This window comes from Rhipicephalus microplus, chromosome 1 (genome assembly GCF_043290135.1).
Source record: "Rhipicephalus microplus isolate Deutch F79 chromosome 1, USDA_Rmic, whole genome shotgun sequence".
In the NCBI taxonomy this organism is placed as follows: domain Eukaryota; kingdom Metazoa; phylum Arthropoda; class Arachnida; order Ixodida; family Ixodidae; genus Rhipicephalus; species Rhipicephalus microplus.
In genome coordinates this window covers 199753520-199776355 of record NC_134700.1, presented here as the reverse complement: position 1 = coordinate 199776355, position 22836 = coordinate 199753520, and the positions used below count along the sequence as shown (strand labels likewise).

Genomic DNA, 22836 nt, shown 5'->3' with positions numbered 1-22836 from the left:
AGAGAAAAACTTTTGCAAAACGTTTAATTTGAAATATTTCTAATGAGCAAAACAAAAGTGGGACTGTAGCTTGCGTAGGAAATTTGCCCAGTACAGGTGGTGATGACAACCTTTCTCCACAAGATCACCGCCCTTTAGTCGGCCTGCGTGATTGCGATTCACTGCTGCCGTTTCAGCAGTATCCCACCGGTTGAAGCTATCTCCTGTGCTAGATAAAGTGTTGCTACATCATTCACGCGCTTGAGATATAAAACAGGCGCTGTATTGTTTGCTGAAGAGGCTTCCCGACAAGAAGCAGCTGCATCGAACACACCAAACCGTTAAACGCCGCCCCCTTTTTTACTTCACCAGCTGCCGCTTCGCTTTGAGCCGGCACAAGTGGAGAACCACAAGTCAACTGACGTGCGTATCACAGAAGCATGAGTTATTGGAACATTTTATTTCTCTCTTTTCGTGCACCGGACTGCGCGCACGCGCGCGCGACTATTGAGCAAGCTACCGAGTTTTCGCTGGTCATGCGTCCGAAACTGTACTCGAACTTGTTCGCAATGGTTTGTAAAATGCGTTCACATATCGTTAATTACATTCGTGCGCGAGCTACGCCGATCGGACGCGAAACTGGGTGTTGCCGCGAGCTGAAAAGTGTCGAGGCCTTATGTCTTGCGCGAAACTTGTGTGCCGTATTCGCATCTCGCTCCTGTAATAAAGATCTGCGTCCTGTCCGAGTTCTATCGCGCACCGATTTTGGACGCCGTTGGTCTGTGCACCTGCACGGCGGCAGACGACTCGCAACATCAAATCTGCTCAAACGACTAGTCTCACCATATACTTAGAAATTTTGGCGCAACCTCGACTCACGCAGACACTCACACAAGCACACACACTTACACCAGAGCAACACACACGACACGCAGCGCTGCGTGTCGTGTGTGTTGCTCTGGTGTAAGTGTGTGTGCTTGTGTGAGTGTCTGCGTGAGTCGAGGTTGCGCCAAAATTTCTAAGTATATGATGTATAACCAACTAGCCCAACAACAAGTTTTATTAAGCGACTAGTCTCAAATCGCGGCTTTAAACCTGTGCACATAATTTTGAGTAGCAAGTGCCTACCTCGTAGGCACCATTCTGGGACATCTCGGCGATATTTCATGACAAATAGAATTGTTTGTGCCCTTGACATTGAGCGTGCGCAGTAGCTGCAGTACTTGAAGGTTTAAGAGTAACATGCTTGAGGTACAAAGTGTGCATGCACTCCTCATCATGCCAGATGTTCGGAAGTTAGATATGATTTTAAAATTTTATTTGTCATGTTAACGATCGAGGCTTGTGCATATTGTAGTAAAATCCTCTTCTGGGCAGTTGTGGGCACAGTGACACATGGTGTCTAGTATTATTTTCCTTATCAGTGTTTTCTCATTGCACTACAGTCGCATCATTACACTGCACATTGTGCAACTTCAACAATAAATTCTTTTCTACACTTGACTGCTCCACAAATGCTACACTCCGCAGAATTCATTGTGCATCTTGGATGGGCTCGATTAGCAGAATTTTGTGATTTAGCAGACTTTGCTTTTTTCAGGGAGATGCAAGGCATGTGGCTTCTGCTCACAGCTGTGCTGTGCTCCAGCACCGCACACGCTTTCAAGGCTGCCGTTTATGAGCACGTACAAAGTAAAACCAACTCTACAGAACAAGCAGTTGCAGAAAATTTACAGGCATACTGGTGGGCCACTGAAAATGCATCCAGTGAGGTACGTATCAAACGCAATATTGAACTGTGCCAATGATTCACTTCAGCCATAATAAGTGGAGATACAGAAATGAAGCACCATTATTCTTCAAATCCCAGGTGGTAGAAATTTCCGGAGCCGTCCACTACGGCATCTCTCATAATCATATGGTGGTTTTGGGACGTTAAACCCCACATATCAATCACCATTATTCTTCACTCAGTGAAAGCAGCTTTTAGATTATTATCACCTGCTAGGGCCTATTTTTTGCAACAGTGTGCACAAAAATGTAGCACTATAGTGGTGATTACTATGCTGTCAACTATGTAGTGAATTCACATCAGTGCTCTTAACAATACATTCAGCTATTTGATCTTACGGTGATGTCGCTTTGTATCATAAAAAGTAGGAGAGCCACGTGTGCAAGAGTCTTGTTAGTGGAGTTCCTTCTACATTTGTACTTCGTCACTAAGAGTGCTCTCTCACTATTTTGGTCGTGGATTATTGTGAAAACAGTCAATACGTAACGTAAATTTATTGAACTAGTCTTAATGCTTGATCATACGTAGTACGTCACATAAATCAATTGCAATGCTTAATCATACATGTCCCTTAGAGAGGCAACATTATTTACATCAAACGTCGTGATGGGGCAGTTATCAAACACCTGCCAGTACGAGTAAAAATTCGATCAATAAGTGTCCGTAATACACATGACTCATTCTGACTTATGGAGTGGTGCATCCTTGGCTGCAGAGCGTGAACTGTTGTCACTGTGCTTCTTTGTGTCATCAGGCCCAGAACTGTGGCTACTCCGTTGTGGCACTTCATGAATGGTACTGCTCGAAGCAGGAGCTGTAGTGCCAATCGTGGTTTTGCTGACTGCTGTTGCGCTAGGCTCTGTGGCACTAGCTGCTGACTCATTTAGCGCACTTTCATTCACTTGTTCAGCGGCAGTGCCTGAGGGTTTTCTTGCTTCTTGATGCATGTCGGAGCTTTTCTTTTTGTGGATTGACGCAGTAGTGTGCACCAACGAATCAGAATTTGTCGATTCATGCACTGGTGTAGAAGTGCCAGATATTTTAGGGCTACTGACACTCTCCGGTGTGGAAGCCAAGCTAGGCCCTTTCACATGCTCTTCTCCGGCGCACTGAATCACAGCGTACTCGCCAGTCACCATCCAATTAGACGACCTCTGTGCCACTTTATCGAGAATCACTGGGTCTATGCCCACCACAGTGTCTGCTTTTAGCGTGCGCAAGGCACACACGAACGTTGGCTCAAAGCCTCGCAGTGCTTGCTTGAAGGGAACAGTGGGGTTCCAATTAAGGTCACCAACAAGTTTTCTGTAGTTGAGATCTCCTTTGAAGAGTAGTAAATCGGCTGACTGCAACAGGTTGTAAAGGTCGGGCCGTCTCGTTGCCATCTCGGCATAGTCGAATGACTGTGTCCAAAAAATGTCGTCCATTACGTACCACACTCCTTGCATGATTCGATGCTGGCACCGTTGGCTCAGCGCCTGTGTTGCGGTGTGGTCACTGTCTTCCATCTCGCGCAGTGTCCAGAACAGGTCCCGCCGCGTCACATCGGACACAAACCAAGGGATTGCCTTAACATGGATTGTCACTCTGTTCACGTATTGGGTCTCGTGAAGGAAGTCCAGGAGAACCAAGTCAGTAGCCAGCTCATAGCCTGAATTGTCCAGCACGCAATGCAAGTGAACAACCTCGCCATCAAAGTTGCGTTCTCGGAGCCTGCATAAGTAGTGCATTAACCTGTCGGTGTGACTACAAATGATGTACGGTCGAAGTCTTTCAGTCAGCTGCAGCGAGCCTGCTTGTGTTGAAGTGTCTGTACCAGAAGACAGTGAAAGGTCGCACCGATTACCCCAAAGTGACAGCTCGACGAGCCTGCAGTATGCAATGAGACAATGAGAAAGCATCAGCTGAGATAACACACTTAACAACTACATAGATAATATTTGTGCATTAAGTGGTACTAAAATCCATTATAAAACATGGCAAAAGTGTTTTTAAAAAGTTTGCAAGACACCTGCAAAGCTTCCTCGATGAGTTTGCTGTTAGCACCAAATTTTCGTGGAATAAAAGACCGCATCTAACATGCGCAAAAATCCATATGAATAGACAACAGTGGCTATCTTGCAACAGATCGCTTGGTCTTACAAATCTGGAAGCTGTTGCATGTTGCCCGGCAGTCATATGCATGACTGGCCAATAGCAAAAGGTCTGGGGAAGGATGTATGTGAGTGGATGTATTGCCAACACTGCACAGAAAAAACAAATAACCAGACATTTACCCATGTCAGTAGAAAACAAATTAATACAAGTTTTCCAGAAGTATGTCGCTTTGTACAACAAAACATATTGCTGTGCGTCACATACGAATGGAATGACGCCACTGTTAGTACCAAGTAGCCGATTTCATGCTATGAACATGAGAAATTTGTTGCCAAAGCCGTTGCATGAATGGGGCTTGTTTTGTAAGTGACAGTTCACAGGATGGTGTCTCTGTCTTATTGCTTTTGCATAGATTTTCATGTGTATGGAATTTGGATTAGAATGTGACAGTCTTGTCATAACTTTCCTTTTTTGTATGCACTTTGACACAGCAAGCAGCTGTGAACATTAAAAAGATGGTCTTTAAACCCTGCTTATTTTAGATATTACTCACAGCACAGTGATCACAGTGATCAGCAGTAAGAAGATACTCACCTGTACGTGGTTTGCTGGAGGGTCTCTAAAGTGGCATCTCGAGGAGTATTCCAACGCAAAATGTCGCACAGGGCACGCACTGCATTGAATGAGCCGTAAAGAGCGTCCTGCTTGAGCTTACTGAAGGGGTCGTAGTCTCTCAGCTTGGCTGTGAGCCGGAATGCTTCGAAGATGCGCCGATAGAAATAGGTCTCAATGTAGAGCCAGGGGGCTTCATACCAGTGGGGTTCACGACCATTTTTTGACGTGTACTCCTTCAGCACGTTGTTCCATATTTCTGCATCCTCAAAGTCGTCTTCTACGGGTGTCATGGGTTTGTTGGTAACCATTTCGTTGCGCAGCCTGGCGAGGCGTCCCACAATCTGTTTGGTCTCCTCGCGTGCCTCGGGGCCCAACACTCTCTCTATCTCCATCCTGTCCCTGAAAACGGTGTCAATGACTTTCGTCAAGATGACTGGCAGCCTGTCACGCACTGTTTTGTAAGCAAAGCTGTCTTTATACTTTGCACTGAGGGGCCGCAGCAGTGGAGCCACAGTCTCTTTTTTTATTTGAGCATCTGCTGAACGCTGCTTTGATGTCACCATTGACCGCTTCCACCATGGTATTCTCACCGGCTGTTCGTCTTGCGGCTCCTTGCCCTGTGCCTCCTCACATTCTTCTTTGCCTGAAGGCTCGGTCGGTGGCCCGACAGGAGATTCGGTCGTAGGCTCAGCTGGAAGTTGTGTCGGAGGTTCAGCAGCAGACGACTTCAGTGCGTCTGGCCGCCCTGCGGTCGTGGACGCTGCGGACGCGCGCGGCCTTGAGGACACTGCCTTCTCGTCCTCCTCTGCGAAGCCCTCGTTTTCGGGTCCCAGCGAGAGTTCGCTGGGTGTCGTGGAGAACGGGCCCTTGTCCGTATCCGAGCGCCGTTCTCGCGACATCAAATCTCGCGGCGGTGACTTTCCGGCGGAGAAACTGTGCCACGCGGGAACCACTGCACCTTCCGACTGCGCCCACAAAGGCTGTAGGTCCGTGTCGGCAGCTCCTTCGATTAACGCCGAGCTCGGTCGTTTCTCCGGAGAGTCCCGCCGCGATTGGCTGCGCGGGGCAGCGGTTGGCGTTTCCTTTTCGCTGCCGGATCGCCCAGACGTCATCGGTGTCGCCGTTTGGGATGCTGCTTGGTTCTCTTTCTTGTTACGTTCAGCCGCATTCGACAACTTTGACGGAGTCCGATCTTGACGGTGCTTCTCGCGCGGGGCCGGTTCTGGTTTTTCTTCGGGCTGTTGACGCGCAGAGTTTTCCGAAATGCGGTCTGCGGGCGATTTGGACCCCGAGAGCTTACTTTCGGCGGCGGCTGTGTCGATCGGCGCTGGTTGCGATCGTTTTGAAGACGACTCGATGTCGACAGCTGTGCCATGCGGCGATTTCGAGCTCTCTTTCCCCTCGCGCGGTGCCGGTTCTGGTTTTTCTACGGGATGTTCAGGCTCAGATTTTTCCGAAACGCCGCCTGCGGGCGATTTGGACACCACTTGCCTACTTTCGGTGGCGGTAGTTAGTTGCGTTTGCTTTGAAGACGACGCGATATCGACAACTGCGGACTGCAATGATTTCGAGTTTTCCGATACCGTTTTTGAGTGTCGCTGAATCGCGGTTTCGACAGCTGGTTCCTTCGATGATTTCGAGCCTTCTGACGCAGTTTTATCGTGTCGGTGACTTATGGCAGCACTTCCGTGGCTTTCCTGCGATCGGTCTGAGGTTTTCGATTGCCGCGATTTGGGTGTAGGAGTGGCCATCGTCGGCTGCAATCAGCTCACCTGCAAAATATTCCTGTAGTTAGATAAATGAACGAACGGTGGCGCTGATTGCGATGATGACGATGGGACTTCTTATTTCTAAGCGAGGCTGCGATTTTCTGAAATAGTTCAGCACATGGAGGACCTTTCCTTCCTCCGTGGTTCAGCATGTAATTCAGAAACATGGCGGCCATGACGTATTTGTTGTTGTGGGTTCCTGAAGCGGCAAGATTGAACTTCTATGCATAATAGGAAAGTAAGAATGTGATCTTGAGTAATCTTAAGCTAACTGCAGCAGCACTTTGTACGCCCATTATCATCTCATGGAGATACTAAAAAGTCTCGGAAAGTTCTAACGGATGACAAAAACCAAATAAAGGATGTCCTTGAGAACATTCACGTCCCACCCATTTTGTCCAACAGCTGTGCTTCAAACTTTAAAATAAATTAAACAATCGCAATTGAACTTAGTTAAACACCGCTGTAGTCTAAAGATCGGACAATGAACTTTTGTGTTATTTTTTGTTCAGAATCGCTGATAATGTGAATGCAACAGAAGTGAAGTACACGATTACTGCTCTCTCTCCTTGCATATCAGAGAGAAGATAGCATTTATAAGAGGCAGCTGCAGCATTGGAATAAGTGCCCATGCGCCCAACTTTCATCCTCTCTTTGTTGTGTTATCAGCTCTATTCTTTACATCTTCTCTTACTAAAGCTGTAAATTTGGATGGAAGCTAGAGTTTATGAGAGTTTATGCAGTTAAATGATAAAAAGAAAACAGACATGCCTCTGCAAGTTTTTTTTTATTTCTTCTATAAATCCATAAACTCGTATACAAATCAAACAAAAGCAGTCAGTTAGGGACAATGTGCAACGGGCAGTGTAAAACTAAATTGCTTGCTTACCACTTCAGTGATTGATGAATTTATGAAACCTTTATTACTCCTAGCAGAGGAAAACTGATTCATGAGTGTCAAACTTTCTGCTGTAATCTGTCAATGTTGCGCAGAATATTTTTGACTGCCACAAGCCTGGTACATTTATAAATATTCGATTGGACAAATGACTATGATGGAAAAAGTTAGATCAAGGAAGCTTTCTTTATATAGATATAAATATATAAATGGTGTATGAAACACTCATAGTTCATTATGCATATGAAGTACCATTAAAAGAGGGTTGTGCTCTTCTTGCTGTTATACATTCACATCAGCAGCATTGCAGTAAATGCTATTTCTCTACAATTACTGACAGTTTTGATCAAAATTACATTCTCTTCTTTTTTTGTGTGCACAATGAAATGTTTGTCGCAAGTTAGTGTCCTCAAAATGCCTATGCAAATGAAAAAAGTATGTAAATTGTGTATTTCTCTCAATTTCCCCTATTTTCAGGAATGTGGGAGACGGTAACATGCTAGAAGTATCGGAGGCTTTTTAGCAGCAGAATTGCGTTCTTTATGACAAACCTGTGTATTCATAAGTGGGCATCTCCAATTGCAAAGTGTGTGGATTCTGGCAATGGTAATACGAAACTTCATCTACCTTGACTCTTTCGAAGACTCAATAGACCATTTTTATAATTCACAAGTGCGCGTCCCCGCACTTGCATATTCACCCTACCAATGGAGGCAACTGTCATGTTTCAAGTGGAGACGAGTTCCTGGTTGCCCATGTTGGGGCTAGTTTATCATGGGTGTCTATGTAAAGAGAGCAAAGTCTACATTTATCGCATCATAGTGCAAACAAACTGCGCTTGAATACATTATTTTCCGTAGATGGCTAGCTGCTATTAGTTGGGCAAACTGCATAGCAGAAAAGCTAGCTTTAGAATTATGAAAAATGTTCATTGTGAGCAAGTATTGAAATTGGCAAACAGTTATGACTTAAGATTTCTGTTTTTGTCAGACATGTTGACATCGGTAATAGGGAGCAAAATTTTCTGATGTCTTGAGACAGGGACTTTGATGATGTTAATCTTCTCATTAATTGATTGATTGATTTGTGGGGTTTAACGTCCCGAAACCACCATATGATTATGGGAGATGTCGTAGTGGAGGGCTTCGAAAATTTCGACCACCTGGGGTTCTTTAACGTGCAATCTTCTCATTAAACACATGAATAGCAGTGCTATCTTTGTTTCTTGTTACTACATGCGCATGTGAAAAATTTGTAATATTGCAATTCTCCATAATGGTCTCATGATACAGATACCTCCAATATGCCAGAAGCATGACTAATTCATAAACTCAAGCCTTATGGTAAAATCCTTGGACGACTCTGATGCTTGTCTATATTGTTTTTCTTGTACAGTTTGGAGCATATTGATGTTTGTCAAACACCCAAAATAAATATATTCAAATGAAAGCTGTCCCAGTCCGACTAAATAATATCTGTCATGAGTGTGCAGTGGGCCTTTACAGTTGCATGACTCTTTCCATTAGTCGCACTAGTTTTTTGCAGTACGGAAGATGTGACCGAAAATTGTTGTAAAAAGTTTTTAATTTCTAATTTTTCTACCGATTCCGTGCAGGGTGCACACATAATTGTGTTTCCAGAAGATGGCATCCTCTATCGATTGAAAGATCGGGAAGAAGTGGCCAAGTTTGCCGAGGACGTTCCAGACATTAACATGACGATATGCGGGTCTCAGAACATGTCCATTCTTTCCAACTTGAGCTGCATGGCACAAAATAACAGTATATACCTGGTAGCCAACCTCATCGATAGAAAGCCCTGCAACGAGAGTGACCACAGCTGCCCCCGCGACAAGGTCAAATATTTCAACACCAACGTGGCATTCGACCGCAACGGAACACTCGTCGCCAGGTTAGTCTGGCCACGCATCTCTAGAGGGGATTGCTGCCTGCTCTTGAAGACATGCTCCCGTAGGCTTTTTTTTTTTTTTTTGATAACATGAAGTTAAGGCCTGTCTGAAGCTACACATTGGCTAATTTGCTAAGCACTGCCATTTTACCATTTTTAATTGCTGGCTTTGAAACGAAGAAAGGGAGGGAGGGTGTGAGTGCATCGACATTGAAATCAATGAGGTAAAATTACTGTGAATCACTGCTGAGCATCTTTTGTAGGGTTATGTGCAGCTGTTACGTCATGCAATCCACTTTTCTTGTGTGTTCTGTGTGACTGATTCCCCGGGTGGTCGAAATTTCCGGAGCCCTCCACTACGGCGTCTCTCATAATCATATGGTGGTTTTGGGACGTTAAACCCCACAAATCAATCAATCTGTGTGACTGATTGAGCGTGATATGGCATAGATTATAACATTGTTCAGGCTCAGGCCAACCTGAAAGTTCTGGCCGGGTACATGTCAACTCTTGGGCCCAAGCTGACTGCAAGCCTGAGCTGCGCAATGTTTTTTGAACGCATGCGGACATTCTGTGTAGATCCAATGCATTCCTTGCTGAGCTGAAGTGGAAGGTTTAAAAACGTCTTGTGATAGCGATGTCAGAAAGCTATACAAGGCAATGTTGAATTCTTACATTTTTTTTTCTATATAGAGATGAATTGGAATGTCAGTGTTATTGCTCTTAGTACAGTTGTTTTATTAAAATTATCAACTACAATCATTCACAAGAGGTTTCACCTATGTCAATCTCCTTTATCTTTTTCTACTGGTGGCATAGCCAGAGGGTGTCACTGGGCCTGTGCCTCCAAATGAATTTTTGCATAGAGGGCGAAATGACCATTACATGGCGTGCACGCCATGTAATGTGATGTGTTCTGGCATGCTCTTTCTTGGAAGAGATGCACTCATCCAACACTCTGGGCTGTGGGGAACAGTGTTTTAAACAGAGCTCTGATAGATTTTTATTTTAGTATTGTATAAGCATGGTGGCTGTTCATGTGATAACACATAAATTTTTATTTGTGAGCTTATCGTTCTATATTTCACAGTCCTGACTTTTCTTTTTTTTTTTTTCGGAATGAAATTAGAGATCGTGTTGTCACCGAAAAAAAAAAGAAAGGAAAGCATAATATGAAATATATTCAGATATGAGAAAAAGAGAGGATCACTGGTTGAAGAAGCAGCTTAAGTTTATAATGTATTATATGCTCCCATGGTAACTAAGGATGTAACAACATAGTAGAATAAGCACAGAAGGACACCTGCATCTTTTGTACAATATGCCTGCTAGACAAAATTCCTTAGCGAAGCGCCGAATGATTGAGCAAGCTCATCTTGTTCCACAAGGATACCTAGTGAATATTTGCCCATGCCTGACATTTGATGCCTCATTCGTAATTGCAGTGCTGTGAACCAAACTACACTCAATCGTTAGCATTTGTGTATGCCAGTGTCGTTATTTTTTGCACCTCCTTGGTCGGAGTTTCATACTGGGCGATGAAATTTAAGAAAATGTGAGAGTATTGAGGGGAGGGCGAGATGAGTCGAGCTTGTTAAAATGTTTCAGCGAAAATCGGTGGGAAAACACTGGCCTCGCAAAGAGCACACAATGCAGAGAATAGGTGGAACAGGTGCAGTACTCAAGAAGGTCAAAGATGCATTAGACTCTCAGTAAACAGAAATCTCTTAAATTGTATTGCTGTCTAATTGATCTACCATTAATATGACTGCTTTCATAGTTGAACGCTGTACCTTTTTTATTCTCTCAGTAAATGGCACTCCTGTAAAGCAAAGCATGTTTTTCTGGCCCCTTCAAATTCTGTTTAATCAAAGTACACTGTAGTTCGTTGTGTAGAGAACTAGGTGAACCAACTCGCAAATGCGAGAAGCATGCAGTTGCTTAAAACTGTTAACTATAGACCATTAACAAAACCTTTATTATGCCAGTAGATTTAATAAGCAGGATACTGATTACCTAGTAGTAGCATGCTGGAGCTAGTCGTGGTTGTATTTTTACAGCTCTGTCCACTGAAGTTATATTTTTTTACTTAGTTTTTTCCTTTTGCCTAAAAAAAGTGTCATCACGGCAGTGAATTGGTATCCAAAAGGCTGCCTATTTATGCGAACCGAATGCACTGTTTGTGTAACCTTGAACATTCTGCTGCTTAGAGACTTTCTTCACAACTCCTCGTATCCTTTCTGCCTCCAGGTACCACAAGAACCACTTGTTTATCGAACCCTTCATGAGCCCTGCTGACCCATTCGAGTTTGCTGTCTTCAACACAGATTTCGATGCCCGTGTGGGCCTTTTCATTTGTTTCGACGTCCTCTTTGCTGAGTCATCCCTGCTTGTTGAGAAGCACAATGTCACCCTGGGCGTCATGAGCAGCTGGTGGTTCGACGAGCTTCCTGGCTGGTACTCGGTTGGAGTGCAGCAAGCCTGGTCCATACACAACGGAATTCCTCTGCTGGCATCAGGAATTCAGCGTCTTGAAATGTGAGCATTTATTGAAGTGGAAGAATGTATGCATGTTGTTTTTGATCAGCTGTAGCAGTTCGTGAGTCAGGCAACAATGATCAGCAAGTTGGGAGTAACAGAACAAAAATAATCGGGTGTGTGCATTCTTTTGGGTCTCGAACACACCTGTACGAAATTAACACTAGTGTATCATGTGAAGATGTCTAATGTGTGAACAGCACTAATGCTGAACTTTACTAATTGACACCATTGTTGTCTTCAGCAGGTGTGATTGGCTCAAGGCGTGTTATCTATGCTTTAAAGAAACACACCACTGAATTGTATTCTTTTTGTGTGCGGCGGTTTTCCTACCATAAGGAACTGCTGTGTCATGAGCAGTACCACGATACAGCATCTCATCTCATCCCAATATAGAAAAAATGTGCTTGTAAAGGCATTTTAGGACCTTCCTGCTGTTATGATACACAGTCACAACTGAGCACGGGCTCACCAGGTGTTACCTGATCCAAGATCTCTGCAAGCTGTGCATACTCAGCTGGAAATGACTCGTTATAAGCACTTTGTTTCACTTCTGCATTGTTAAGTTCTTGTCATCGCCATAGACAGATATGGGGATGTACTGCTTTCATTTACAGGCAATTTCTCTTTGTTCAGGAAAGTTCCTCATGCTGATTTGTACATTCTTGATGTAACAATATTTGAGAATGACAAATTATTTTAATCAATTCCCTGATGTCAATAAATTGAAATTTTTTATCAGTTAACCTCACTATAATAAAATTGAAAGAGTCCTGTTAATAGTTTGTTCTACCCGAAATTGCATTATAACCTCTGTGGTTATTTATTGCAGATACCATCGTTCCCTGCACTAACCCAAAACAAATAGCAGGTGAAGTAGCATTTTGCTGCGCAGCGACACAGTGCCAAATAAATGCATTGTGGAAATAGAAAAGTTGCGCACATCATTTATTGCAGCTCGAAGTATATAACTCTTATTTCAGACAGACTTAAGTGTGAATAAATTCGTAGTCGGACATTGATGCATCTTCCTGGTGTGAATAATGGCTCGCTCAGCTACAACTGCTATGCTCACGCAATCTTCACCGCACTAATGAACCGAGTTTTGAACTGCTAAATACAGTTCTCACATTGCACTCCGTCTGGAATCCTTGTTGCGCACCGCTGTGACATTGACTGTTCCCTAATGAGATTTGTTCTTTAAATCCTCTAATGGGCAAATTTTACCATGTATATCTTGAGAGGGTTACTGAAAAAAAATGTCACCGAATAAAGCTTCACTTACACTAATTCCCCCAGGAAAATAGATAGGTATGTATGAATTAAACCAAGTTTTCTTCTTTGTTCTTTAACGAAGTGTCTTTCTGAATTTTTTTATGCAGGGGCTCCCTAGGAAGTGGCATATACGCTGGACGCCGTGGTCCCCTCAACTACACTTACAGCCCAGATGGGGAGAGCAAGCTACTGCTGGCCGACCTGTCTAGGACCACATCACTGAATCCTAGGTGCCTTACTCATGTTTGTTTACATGCACTTGTTGTACTTGGGAAGGCCGAAACCACAACAGCACTGTAATATCGTGCTAATATGCACAGCATTGTACTGTATATTGTAAAAGTTTCTCTACCTCGCTTGGCCAAAGATTAGCTATGTCTAGACAAAGTGTCTAGACAAAAAAATTGCCCGCAGCTTCCCTCGGGGGAACACTGAGGAGGATGCGGACCATATAATTGGTTAACGGGGTGTTAAAGTGCGACTTACTTGGGTCGATGGCTAAATTGGTTAACGTGGTTGTAGGAGGGGGTGTTAAATGAGTGAACACGTACACACGTATGCGAAAGGGCGGCGCTGGTCGAAGGGACGTCGATCATTGTGTTTGTGGATTCGTTGGAATTCATTTCAGCGCGACTTTGGACGTCGACGCGCCGTTCAAACCAACCGACGAGCGGCAACTGAGTGAGCGAGCGCCGACCTTGAGTATATTATACAGCACGATGGCGCATGCACTGTCAGCTGTTGAATGTTCTCGAAGCGCGACGCCACATGCGCGTCCACTGGAGAATCAGGAGAATTGTAGATGTCGAACGCGGTGTGTAGAGGAGGAAGGGTGCACAGATGGTGGAGGAGTGAAGCGCGCGCGGTGTGTAGAGGAGGAAGGGATGCACAGATGGTGGAAGAGTGGGCGACGGCGCGACGGCGCATGCGCGCGCGTCAGCTGTCGAATGTTCGAGAAGCGGTGCGGACGGCGCACTACAAGGCGCGAGTATAAGATGCTCCGCATCTAAAACTTAGCTGCTCATCCTCTGCACCTCCGATATGCTTTTAAATGGCATGGCTGGTGTTACTGCAATGAATACCAACTTTTGGAGCACGGTTCCAGTCCTATTTTCACAGTAAAAGCTTATGAAAAATTGTCAGGTGTAGATTTTCAAGTATGTGTGTGTGTGTGGTACTGAGTAGGTTTTGGCCAAGTTGTCGCAGAGCTATGCTGGGTCTAAAGAATCTTGGTTACCCCTACTGTCTATCGTCATTTATTAAATACTAAGGAAAAAAAAGAAACTAAAGTCACCAAAAGCCTTTTGCACCTGCCCAACAGGTGTGTTCCTAAATGAAACTGCTTTTCCTAAGGCATAGACTACATGTCAGATTGAATAAAAAAGTACTAGTACTAAGAAAGTGCACCGTGTATCACAGTTGTATAGAGTGGCCAGTAAGCTACTTCATTCTTCGTTTTTCTAAAAAATATGCAGATGATGCCACAATCATACCAAACATGATTATCATAGCGCATGCTAGATATTTGTGCTATTTAAGCACACGTTTGTTGCTTACGCGAGGTAATAGCTGCAGATGGGGCCCACGTCCACAGCCAAGAGCTTCACCGCTCTATACAAGTGTGACTGTTCATGTCACTTTTCTAACTATGAAAAAAAAAAAAAAACTAGCGAGAAGTAATAATAATCATGATGGCTGATGAAAGTCGTGTTGCCTCGTTGGACATACTGCCGCAACATCTTGCATGCATCCAAACAAAAACGTAGATGCAGTTTGTGTGTGGCAGTGAAAAATTGCAGAATCGTGGGGCACAAATTTTCCTGTGCATTGACGAGGAAAGAAAGCCATTTTACATTTCTCACAGATACAGACAGTGTCAGTTCCTCCATGTGCAGTAGCCTACAGCTCGAGGAAACATTCTGAACAAACGCGTTCGAAGTATAGATAATCATTGCGGTGGTTTCATATTTGGCAGGGAAGTGTGATGCCATGTTTTGGCATCTCAATAGTGTGGGTGCTCTGCATTAAACCTTGGCTACAGAAACATGCACATTTTATGGGGACGCTGTCTCCTCACAAAAGTGTACTGCAGATGCACAACCACACTGAGGATCACTAGGCAGTGGCTGAGGATCGCGGACCCACACACACGTGCTAAGGTGTATGTAGGTAGTCATTCATTACGATTTGTTGCCACATGGTGAGCAAGCACGATACCGTTAGAATCATTGACCAATGACAACTGTCTGGGAAACGAACAGGAGTTTACCTCTGAGATATGCTGCACTCTCAAGCCTCTGCTTGCTACACTCAGTGTATACGATGTTTTGCAATCCTTCTTTTATTCATTTAAATCTTCTCTTTCCACGATCTCCAGTAACTAGCAGCAACTTCTTAAAATCCGCAATGTGTTGCATTGAGAGCTTGAGGTGGAGCCAGCTGTATGTCTTTCACTTGCGCACCATTCATAGAGTGCACCAAACTGCCTACAGCTGTCAGGGAAATGGGCTTGTTTATTTCTTTGTTTTCTTTTTGTTTGTTTTTAGCGCAGCCTGCCGGCCTAGTTTGAGTGCTAATTCTCTATTCATATCTTCCTTGACATTAATTGTACCAAGCTGAAAGCAAGAGAAAAACAATAAGGGCAATTTTCTTGTTACCGTATATTGCCGATTATAAGTTGGCTCCGATTACAAGTTGACCCTCCAACTTGCAACCTCTTCTATGGAAAAAAAAAAAAGACTCCGAACACAGTCTCATGCACAAGTAAATCTTTCCGAAGAGGAAGTGGTACAAAGAAAGATTTATCGTCGCTTGAGAGAAAGATGCTGCAGCCACGATGATTACCATCGTGTGAGCCACTGCTGCTGCTCGCTGCTTAAATGCCGCACCTGGAAAACGCCGCGTGGACCATGTCAGTTGGCAGTCCATACCAGGCATCATTAACCCATTGCGCCACTTCACTCGGAGCTCGATTTGAACTCGTTTAGCAGAACGCACATATCCTTCGCGACAGTATGTGCTTTTGCTTCTCTGGTCGTGAACCCAATCTCGAACCACCTCCTCAACAACAGGGTATCATCCAGACTTCGGTCTGCGAAAGAATCGGCATGTTGCAGTGCACGCGAAAATCTTGGTTCTTTGTTTTCTCCATTCCCTCGTGCACTTTTCCAACACGTTCAACTTCCGCTCAACTTTACTTTCTGACTCTGCATAGAGGATCGCTTGCCGCTTGAAAGCAGCACTGTACTGTTGCTCGTGTAGCGGTGGCATCTTGGCATTTGTTGAGCAGCTTCGCAAATCACGCACACCTCTGTTCCCTAGCAAAACGAAATGCATAAACGGTAGAAATGGTGAACAGGTGTAAGCACAAAAAGACGTGAAGGCGTTTGTGCATGCATGGGGTGCATGTGACTGGTCATGTGGTTTAGTTCCCCGCGAAGTCCTACACGGCGCTGCCAGCTTTTCCATAGAACGCCCATGGTGCTTCGCGAGAAATCTGAATTTTTGAATTGCCTAATCAGCAAACACTGACATGCATTTCTCGCTCTCCACTAATGTGAGAAATGCATGTCACGTCTTTTGTGAACGATAAACGTCACGTTTCTTGCGAGGGAGAGATCCTTGTGAAGTTTTTTGCGACAGGCATGTCGCATTGTTAGCGAGCGATAAATGCATGTCGTGTTTTTTTGCGAGCCAAGTGCACATTCATGCCCATATGCAGCGAGTGCCGGTGTTGTTTCCAATCTCGCCCGACAGATACGCAGATGTGGTGGTGCTACCATTGAAACTGTGACGCCACTAATGACGAGTCATTAAACAATGCTGTATCTCTGACTCGCTGTTGCTGACACTTCTCCTCTAGCCATCATAGCTATACCGTAGTTTCACGATCGTTGCGACAGATTGTAATTATGTCCGGCTCTGGAAGTGGCGTGCACGCGTTGGGAGATAGCAGTTCCCGCGACTCCATTGCCTCTGTGGCTGATGTTATCGCCGTGTCGAATAGCAGTAAACTCGAGCACGACGACCGTTCATCGGGCCCCTCAGCAAAGTCGACATTATGATTGTAAGTCGACTTAAGATTCGGCATATAGGTCAACTCCGTTTATAGGCCGACCCTCGAACTTTAGAAGGCCATTTTATGAAAAAGACAGACTTATAATCCCCAATATACAATATTTTTGTTTACGAGGCTTTTGTTACAGTGTTTCAGAACTAGGTGGCATTTTTTTAAGCATTCATTTAGCAACACCTTCTTTTTATTAGCAACCTAAACAAAGGATTGCTTAATGTTCATAAACAACATTGTAACAGAGAAGGGCACCTTGGTGCAGGTATCCTGGTGACGAGCTTCATCCTAAGAAGCGTTTCCTGATGCAAGGGGACGTGAGCGACCATGCCGCGCAGCTGCTTGGGCGACCCAAGGGCGACAGCCGCGTTTGCCACGGAGACTTTTGTTGCTCACTCTCGTATGAGACTCGAGAACTGAATGACAACTTTGTGCTGCTTGCCAGAAATGGCCTGCGTAATATCGGCACTTACATGCAGCTTGGCGTTCAGGTGAGACAATGGCATTGCCCTGTTGAGCAGCCTGTTGCACTCGCTCAGTAGCTGCATTGTTATGCTGGCGAGTGTGAAGTTGCGAGCTTTAGTTAGAGCCATGGCAAGGTGTTGTAGATTCGTGATAGCACAAACATATTGCTAACAAACCGCTCATTCACTTGTGTTCACATGTAATGCAGGTCATTCCTGTTATATTAACTAAAAGCTTACTAATTAATCCCTTTCTTATTTTGTTTATTTTCTGTGAAACGCAATGTAATGATTGTCGTAGCTCCAGAAGCAGTCTTTGGCTTAACACTAAAGCAACCTTAATTTTAAAGGCTGAAGTTCTGGGGTGTAAAGTGTATCAGCTGCCATTAGAGAACTTCACTGCCATCTTTTCCTTTTCTCTGCTCAATGTGCATATTACCTCCCTGCCTATGGAACTAGTATTAAAATCAATCTCTTTGTCCTGGGTCCCATGCGTCTTTTTGGCTTCTCCCACGTAGTTTCATCTACATATTTTGTTGGTTTTGAGCCTTGGAAAACGTAAAAGGAATGAAATTTCATGTCCTTCGGGATGAGGGAAATTCAAAGCTACAGGAACTTGGAATTTTGTAGACGAAGTTTTACATCTGAAAAAGCATGCCTCACGTAATACCTAAGCAACATTAATTGTGTAACATTTTTTTAGGATTATAGTTGATAGTTATGAGACAGGAGATCTGCATATTATTAACTACGTGTTGTGTATTTTAAAAGTGCTATTCTCTACAGCAGTCTTCACTGGGCTGGCAATAAGTGTTATTTCGCTTGCAAAATTGACTGAGAAGGTTATTATATGACCTTTAATGTATCTTAAGTGCAACTCGCTTGAAGTAAAAAAATTGTTCCAAATCTCAAGTGCTGGGAGATGAAAATGGTGTGCTGGGAGATGAAAAAGAGTGCTGGGAGATGAAAATGGTGTCAGAGTCAACTAATATTTATTTAAGGGGTCACTAGAGTGAAGCTTTAGATAAATATTGCATCAATAAATCTGTTTTATATCGACAAATTTTACTCTGAGAACTCTAAAATAGCTAATTTCACCATGAAGATTTATTAACAGAGAAGAAAACCTAGGTCAAAGTTAATTTTTAGATTTCTCTTCAAACTCTCCTGGCTTGGAGTCACGAACTTCAAAGTGTATTTTTTACATTTTGGCAACATTGGCTCAGGGATATTTTCTCAAACTTGGTATGTTAAATCTACGACCTCCTTAGAGGATAATGTGCTTAATTTTTACATTTTAAGAAGTATGTAGGACCTAGTAGGCTATCAACATCTATGATGTTGCAGAATTTGATGCGGGATCGCCAAGGTGCTGTCACCTCCCTCATCTTCTTTTTGCTTTCTCACATTGTTTTCTCACTTTCCAAACATCTCGCAGCAAGTGTGGTGAGTTGCAAAACAGTAATTTACTCTTTAAAGAAATTAACCTTTCTTAATGTGCAGGGAATGTTTTAGAAAGAAGATAGAGCAGTGTTGTCAGAGTGTAAGCTGTCAATTAAAGATTGGAATAAGGTGGTCTGGTGCCTGCGCTATCATTTGTCTTTTATTCTCTGCGTAATCTTCTCGCCCGCTTGACTGTATATATATTCCCGCATTCTGTGCAATAAAATTGGTTGTAAGTGTGCGCTCTGTACTATCTCACTGCTCTATCTTATTTTTCAAGCGTTCTCTGCGCACTAAGAAAAGTAAATTTCTTTCAAAATGCAATACCAACGAGCCCAAGTAGCCACTCTTTTCCAGTAATTTACCCATATGAGAAAAATTGTTTTCTCTGGTGTCCCCGTAAATAGTAAATGTGTATTCCATGCAGAAGAGCTTACAACGGTTTGCTATAGACATTGTGTACAGACAACTGTATTGAAACTCATGTGAGCATGGCCTTCTTGGCTGCCTTGTGGTTCTTGTGATAACACTTGCACATTGATAAACCCATGCAGCAATGCATCCTCGCCGTCTGCAAATCGGATAATTACACGGTCTGCAAGAACATCACGACTCGCTCGACCACAAAGTTCACCAAGCTGCAATTGACGGCTCAGTTTGCGACAAATGCCGTCTTCCCCGTGGTGGCTTCGGATGAGCTTGCCCTGACACCCAAGGACAAGTGGCAGTTTGAGACGACCTCAACCAACGCAAGCACCCTGACTCTCAAAGAAAATGGCAAGGACGAGGATATTCTGCACATCATGCTGTACGCCCGTTTGTACAATGCTGACAGGTTTACCAAATGATTTGACCGACATGGTCACAGTAGCCACACATTTGGCACTCATGACCGCTAGCGTCGTCTATGTGTATGATTGATGTTTATTTTTTAACGAAGTGCACTTCCACTCATTTGCGGTAGCACTTTCGTTGTTTGCCTATCAGGTTGCATGTGTTTTTGTTATTTCAAACAAGTGTCCTTCTTTTTGGCTTTTGTTTCTCTGAGGCTTTTGTTTCCCTGTTTTCTTTTGTTTCTTTGAAATCAAATTTATTGATTTTGAATGTCAATTACGTTACTGTTTTGACAATGATCAAACACGTGCCTGGAGTATGCATTGCACATACAGTTTACACCATTACAAGCCCCTTTTTTTTATAAGGCACAGCAATTGTATTAGTGAACACCCGAGTCTTGGACATTACAAGGTGAAAAACAAGAATGAGAAGGAAGGGGTCAAATGTTGCTGCCGACCGTGTTGCAGTTTTCACAGGTCTAGCTATTTTGCTTACTGCTACTTATTGAAAAGATATTGCCCGGAATTCGATATTGCCAAAGCCATTGCCATAGTTGCGTGGAGGTCTTAGTATCACTGAGAAAGTTGTCATTAAAGCTTTATTTGCAAGTCTCGGATTTTAGTTACTATTTGCAGTGTATATTTAATGCTCACGGGGATCCTGCGGGTAAATGCATGTGTGGTGTGAAAGCACTGTCGAATGCTCATGGCGGTTTTATTTAAAGTATGTTCTAGCACTATTGGCTCACTTTGTTGTCCAGAGTGTGTCATAGATCACATTTCACTGTTTTCGAGCAAGATATATATTTTAATTCTGGAGTATGTTACAGTGTGCATTCGTTAAACAAAATGTTGCATGCACCTGCTTAATTTAGTAGTGCAGGCTGACTTAAATTGCCGAGAAAGGACAGTATACAGGGCATGTGAGAAGGCTTTTATTTTATTCACCATGCGAAGAAGGTATGCCACATCAATTAGTACAATCTAATATAATGGATGTGTTCCAATACTCACTGCAGACAACTAAATAGACAGATAAATGGACGGCGGCCATCTAAAGTCCAATTCCAATTCTCGTGTAGCCGGCAAACTAGACAGCTCCGAGAAGACCGCATCATAGACAAATATGATGCAAGCTGCTTTGCTGTCCAAATAAGATGGCGGCACAGCGAATCACTCGGATAGATCGGATCTCGCCAAAATGGTTGTATGCACACAAGCAGATGCTTCTCCAGACGCTCAATGTGAGTAATGTTTAATTTTTTTAGATGTCAACACGAAATAAGCCAGAAAATACAACAGTTCCTTTGTTTTTAGCTTTGTCTTCTCAACACAAGGTGGCGCCTTGTCGCGTAGAAGCCGTTCAAACGTGTTCCATTTCTCGGACAGCATGGGCTCGGTGCTGTCTTCTAAGCTATCTGCGTAGGCAGTCTACGTGCTGTCTGAGAATTGCAACACAGCCGTAATATTCAGGCTATGCAAGTTAAACTGTGATAAATGTACATGGATGAATAAACAGACTCCTATTAGTCATCTATGCTGGTCTTTTATACGTTTGTGAGAAGCAGTTTACAACGAAAAATAATGGCATGAAGCTGAGTTCATTGATATGTCTGCATTTTCACATAATGTGCGTGTGCAAACGCACAACTTCACAAAGCATCGGGATCTATGCAAACGTGATAGAATGTGTGCCTTTTGGTCGTGCGGCTGTCAACTGTGTAATATTGTGCTGATTGAACAAACAATAAAGCTTGTTTGAATTTTAATAACTTCTGATTGATTGATATGTGGGGTTTAACGTCCCAAAACCACCATATGATTATGAGAGACGCCGTAGTGAAGGGCTCCGAAAATTTCGACCACCTGGGGTTCTTTAACGTGCACCCAAATCTGTGCACACGGCCCTACAACATTTCCGCCTCCATCGAAAATGCAGCCGCCGCAGCCAAAATTCAAACCAGCGACCTGCGGGCCAGCAGCCGAGTACCTTAGCCACTAGACCACCGTGGTGGGGCATTTTAATAATTTCTGGTGAACATTTCCATACACATGGTATTCTGGTTTCAGTCAATTGTGTCAGATTAGAAAAACATCGTCGTCTTATAGAAGGCTTAATGGTGTGCTATTTCCATGTTATAAAATAGGATAGTCTCATTGAAGAATATGTGGACAATTTGTTGCCCCTATATTAGACATAGAAACGGTTTATAACGGATTGGTGAATGTTCGAGTGTCTCGAATATATGAACAAATATGTTAGTATTCGATTGTGCTTCAGCACAAATTTAAAGTATTCAGAATTTTGAATTATTTTAAATGAACGAGTGGACTTGTATTAGGTTGCATGTGATTCACCTGATAAGGTAGTTAGTTTCACTAGGACACGGGGTTGCTGTGCTGTGAAACTACCTATTCATCATCCAGGAGGAATCTGCACTGCCACAAAGCTGCACTTTGAGGTTAAATGTACTATATATCACTTGCCTCTCGATCATTTTTTATAGCGAAAGCTGTTATGAGATCACAACTCAAGTCATGTGCAGTTGTTCACCACCGCCGCCCCGAGCGAAATTAGAAAAAAAAAAAAAAAACTAGCACCAATGGCACAGGGGGGCTCGAACTGAGGTTCCCTGGGTGCCAGCCTAGTATTATACCACTGAGCTACATCAATGCTTGGAACTTGTTGGCAAACTTGTGCTAGGCAGGATTGATGTCGGGGAAGCAATCTCGTTAATATGACTTATAAAGCGTTTTAAAACGGCGAAAAAGCAACCAGTCATTACACAATGCGAATAGCGTAACCAGTGGGCCATCCAATGCTCCAACCCATTACAAAGGCTTGTTCTTGTTCCCCTATTAAGTGTGGCACATACCCACTTCAGCCATAATTCCCCGTCGTTGTCGGCAACTGCATGAACAAAATTTCTTGCTAGTGTTTAGCGGATACCACACTTCTCAGAAGAATGATAAAAATAGCATAGCGAATGCCGGCCTGCTTCTCCAAAATTTTTATTATTAATGTTCTAGTGAAAATCAAGCAAGTGTGCTTGCAGTAGTTACCCAATGAGTGTTTTAAAAGGCTCTGAAAGGCCACCCTTCTAGCTTCCGCTGTGACTGTGCTGTGCCTTCCGCGGAGGGTTGGCATTTTAT

At 43.6% G+C, this 22836-nt stretch overlaps 2 protein-coding genes across 2 annotated transcripts; one reads left to right on the top strand and one right to left on the bottom strand.

The window, feature by feature from the left end:
- Positions 1 to 156: 156 nt before the first annotated feature.
- Positions 157 to 21455, top strand: LOC119167196 (pantetheine hydrolase VNN2-like). The gene is made up of 7 exons (XM_075889972.1): positions 157 to 402; positions 1580 to 1751; positions 8766 to 9061; positions 11309 to 11596; positions 12979 to 13101; positions 17206 to 17431; positions 19402 to 21455. Exons 2-7 carry the CDS (start codon positions 1584 to 1586, stop codon positions 19693 to 19695), a joined length of 1395 nt encoding a protein of 464 aa, XP_075746087.1. The 5' UTR covers positions 157 to 402; positions 1580 to 1583; the 3' UTR covers positions 19696 to 21455.
- LOC119159709 (uncharacterized) lies at positions 2251 to 6331 on the bottom strand. Its single transcript, XM_037412541.2, has 2 exons — positions 4463 to 6331; positions 2251 to 3640 (listed from the first exon to the last, which is right to left on the bottom strand). The coding sequence occupies exons 1-2, from the start codon at positions 6232 to 6234 to the stop codon at positions 2449 to 2451; spliced, it is 2964 nt and encodes a 987-aa protein (XP_037268438.2). The 5' UTR covers positions 6235 to 6331; the 3' UTR covers positions 2251 to 2448.
- Positions 21456 to 22836: the final 1381 nt, after the last annotated feature.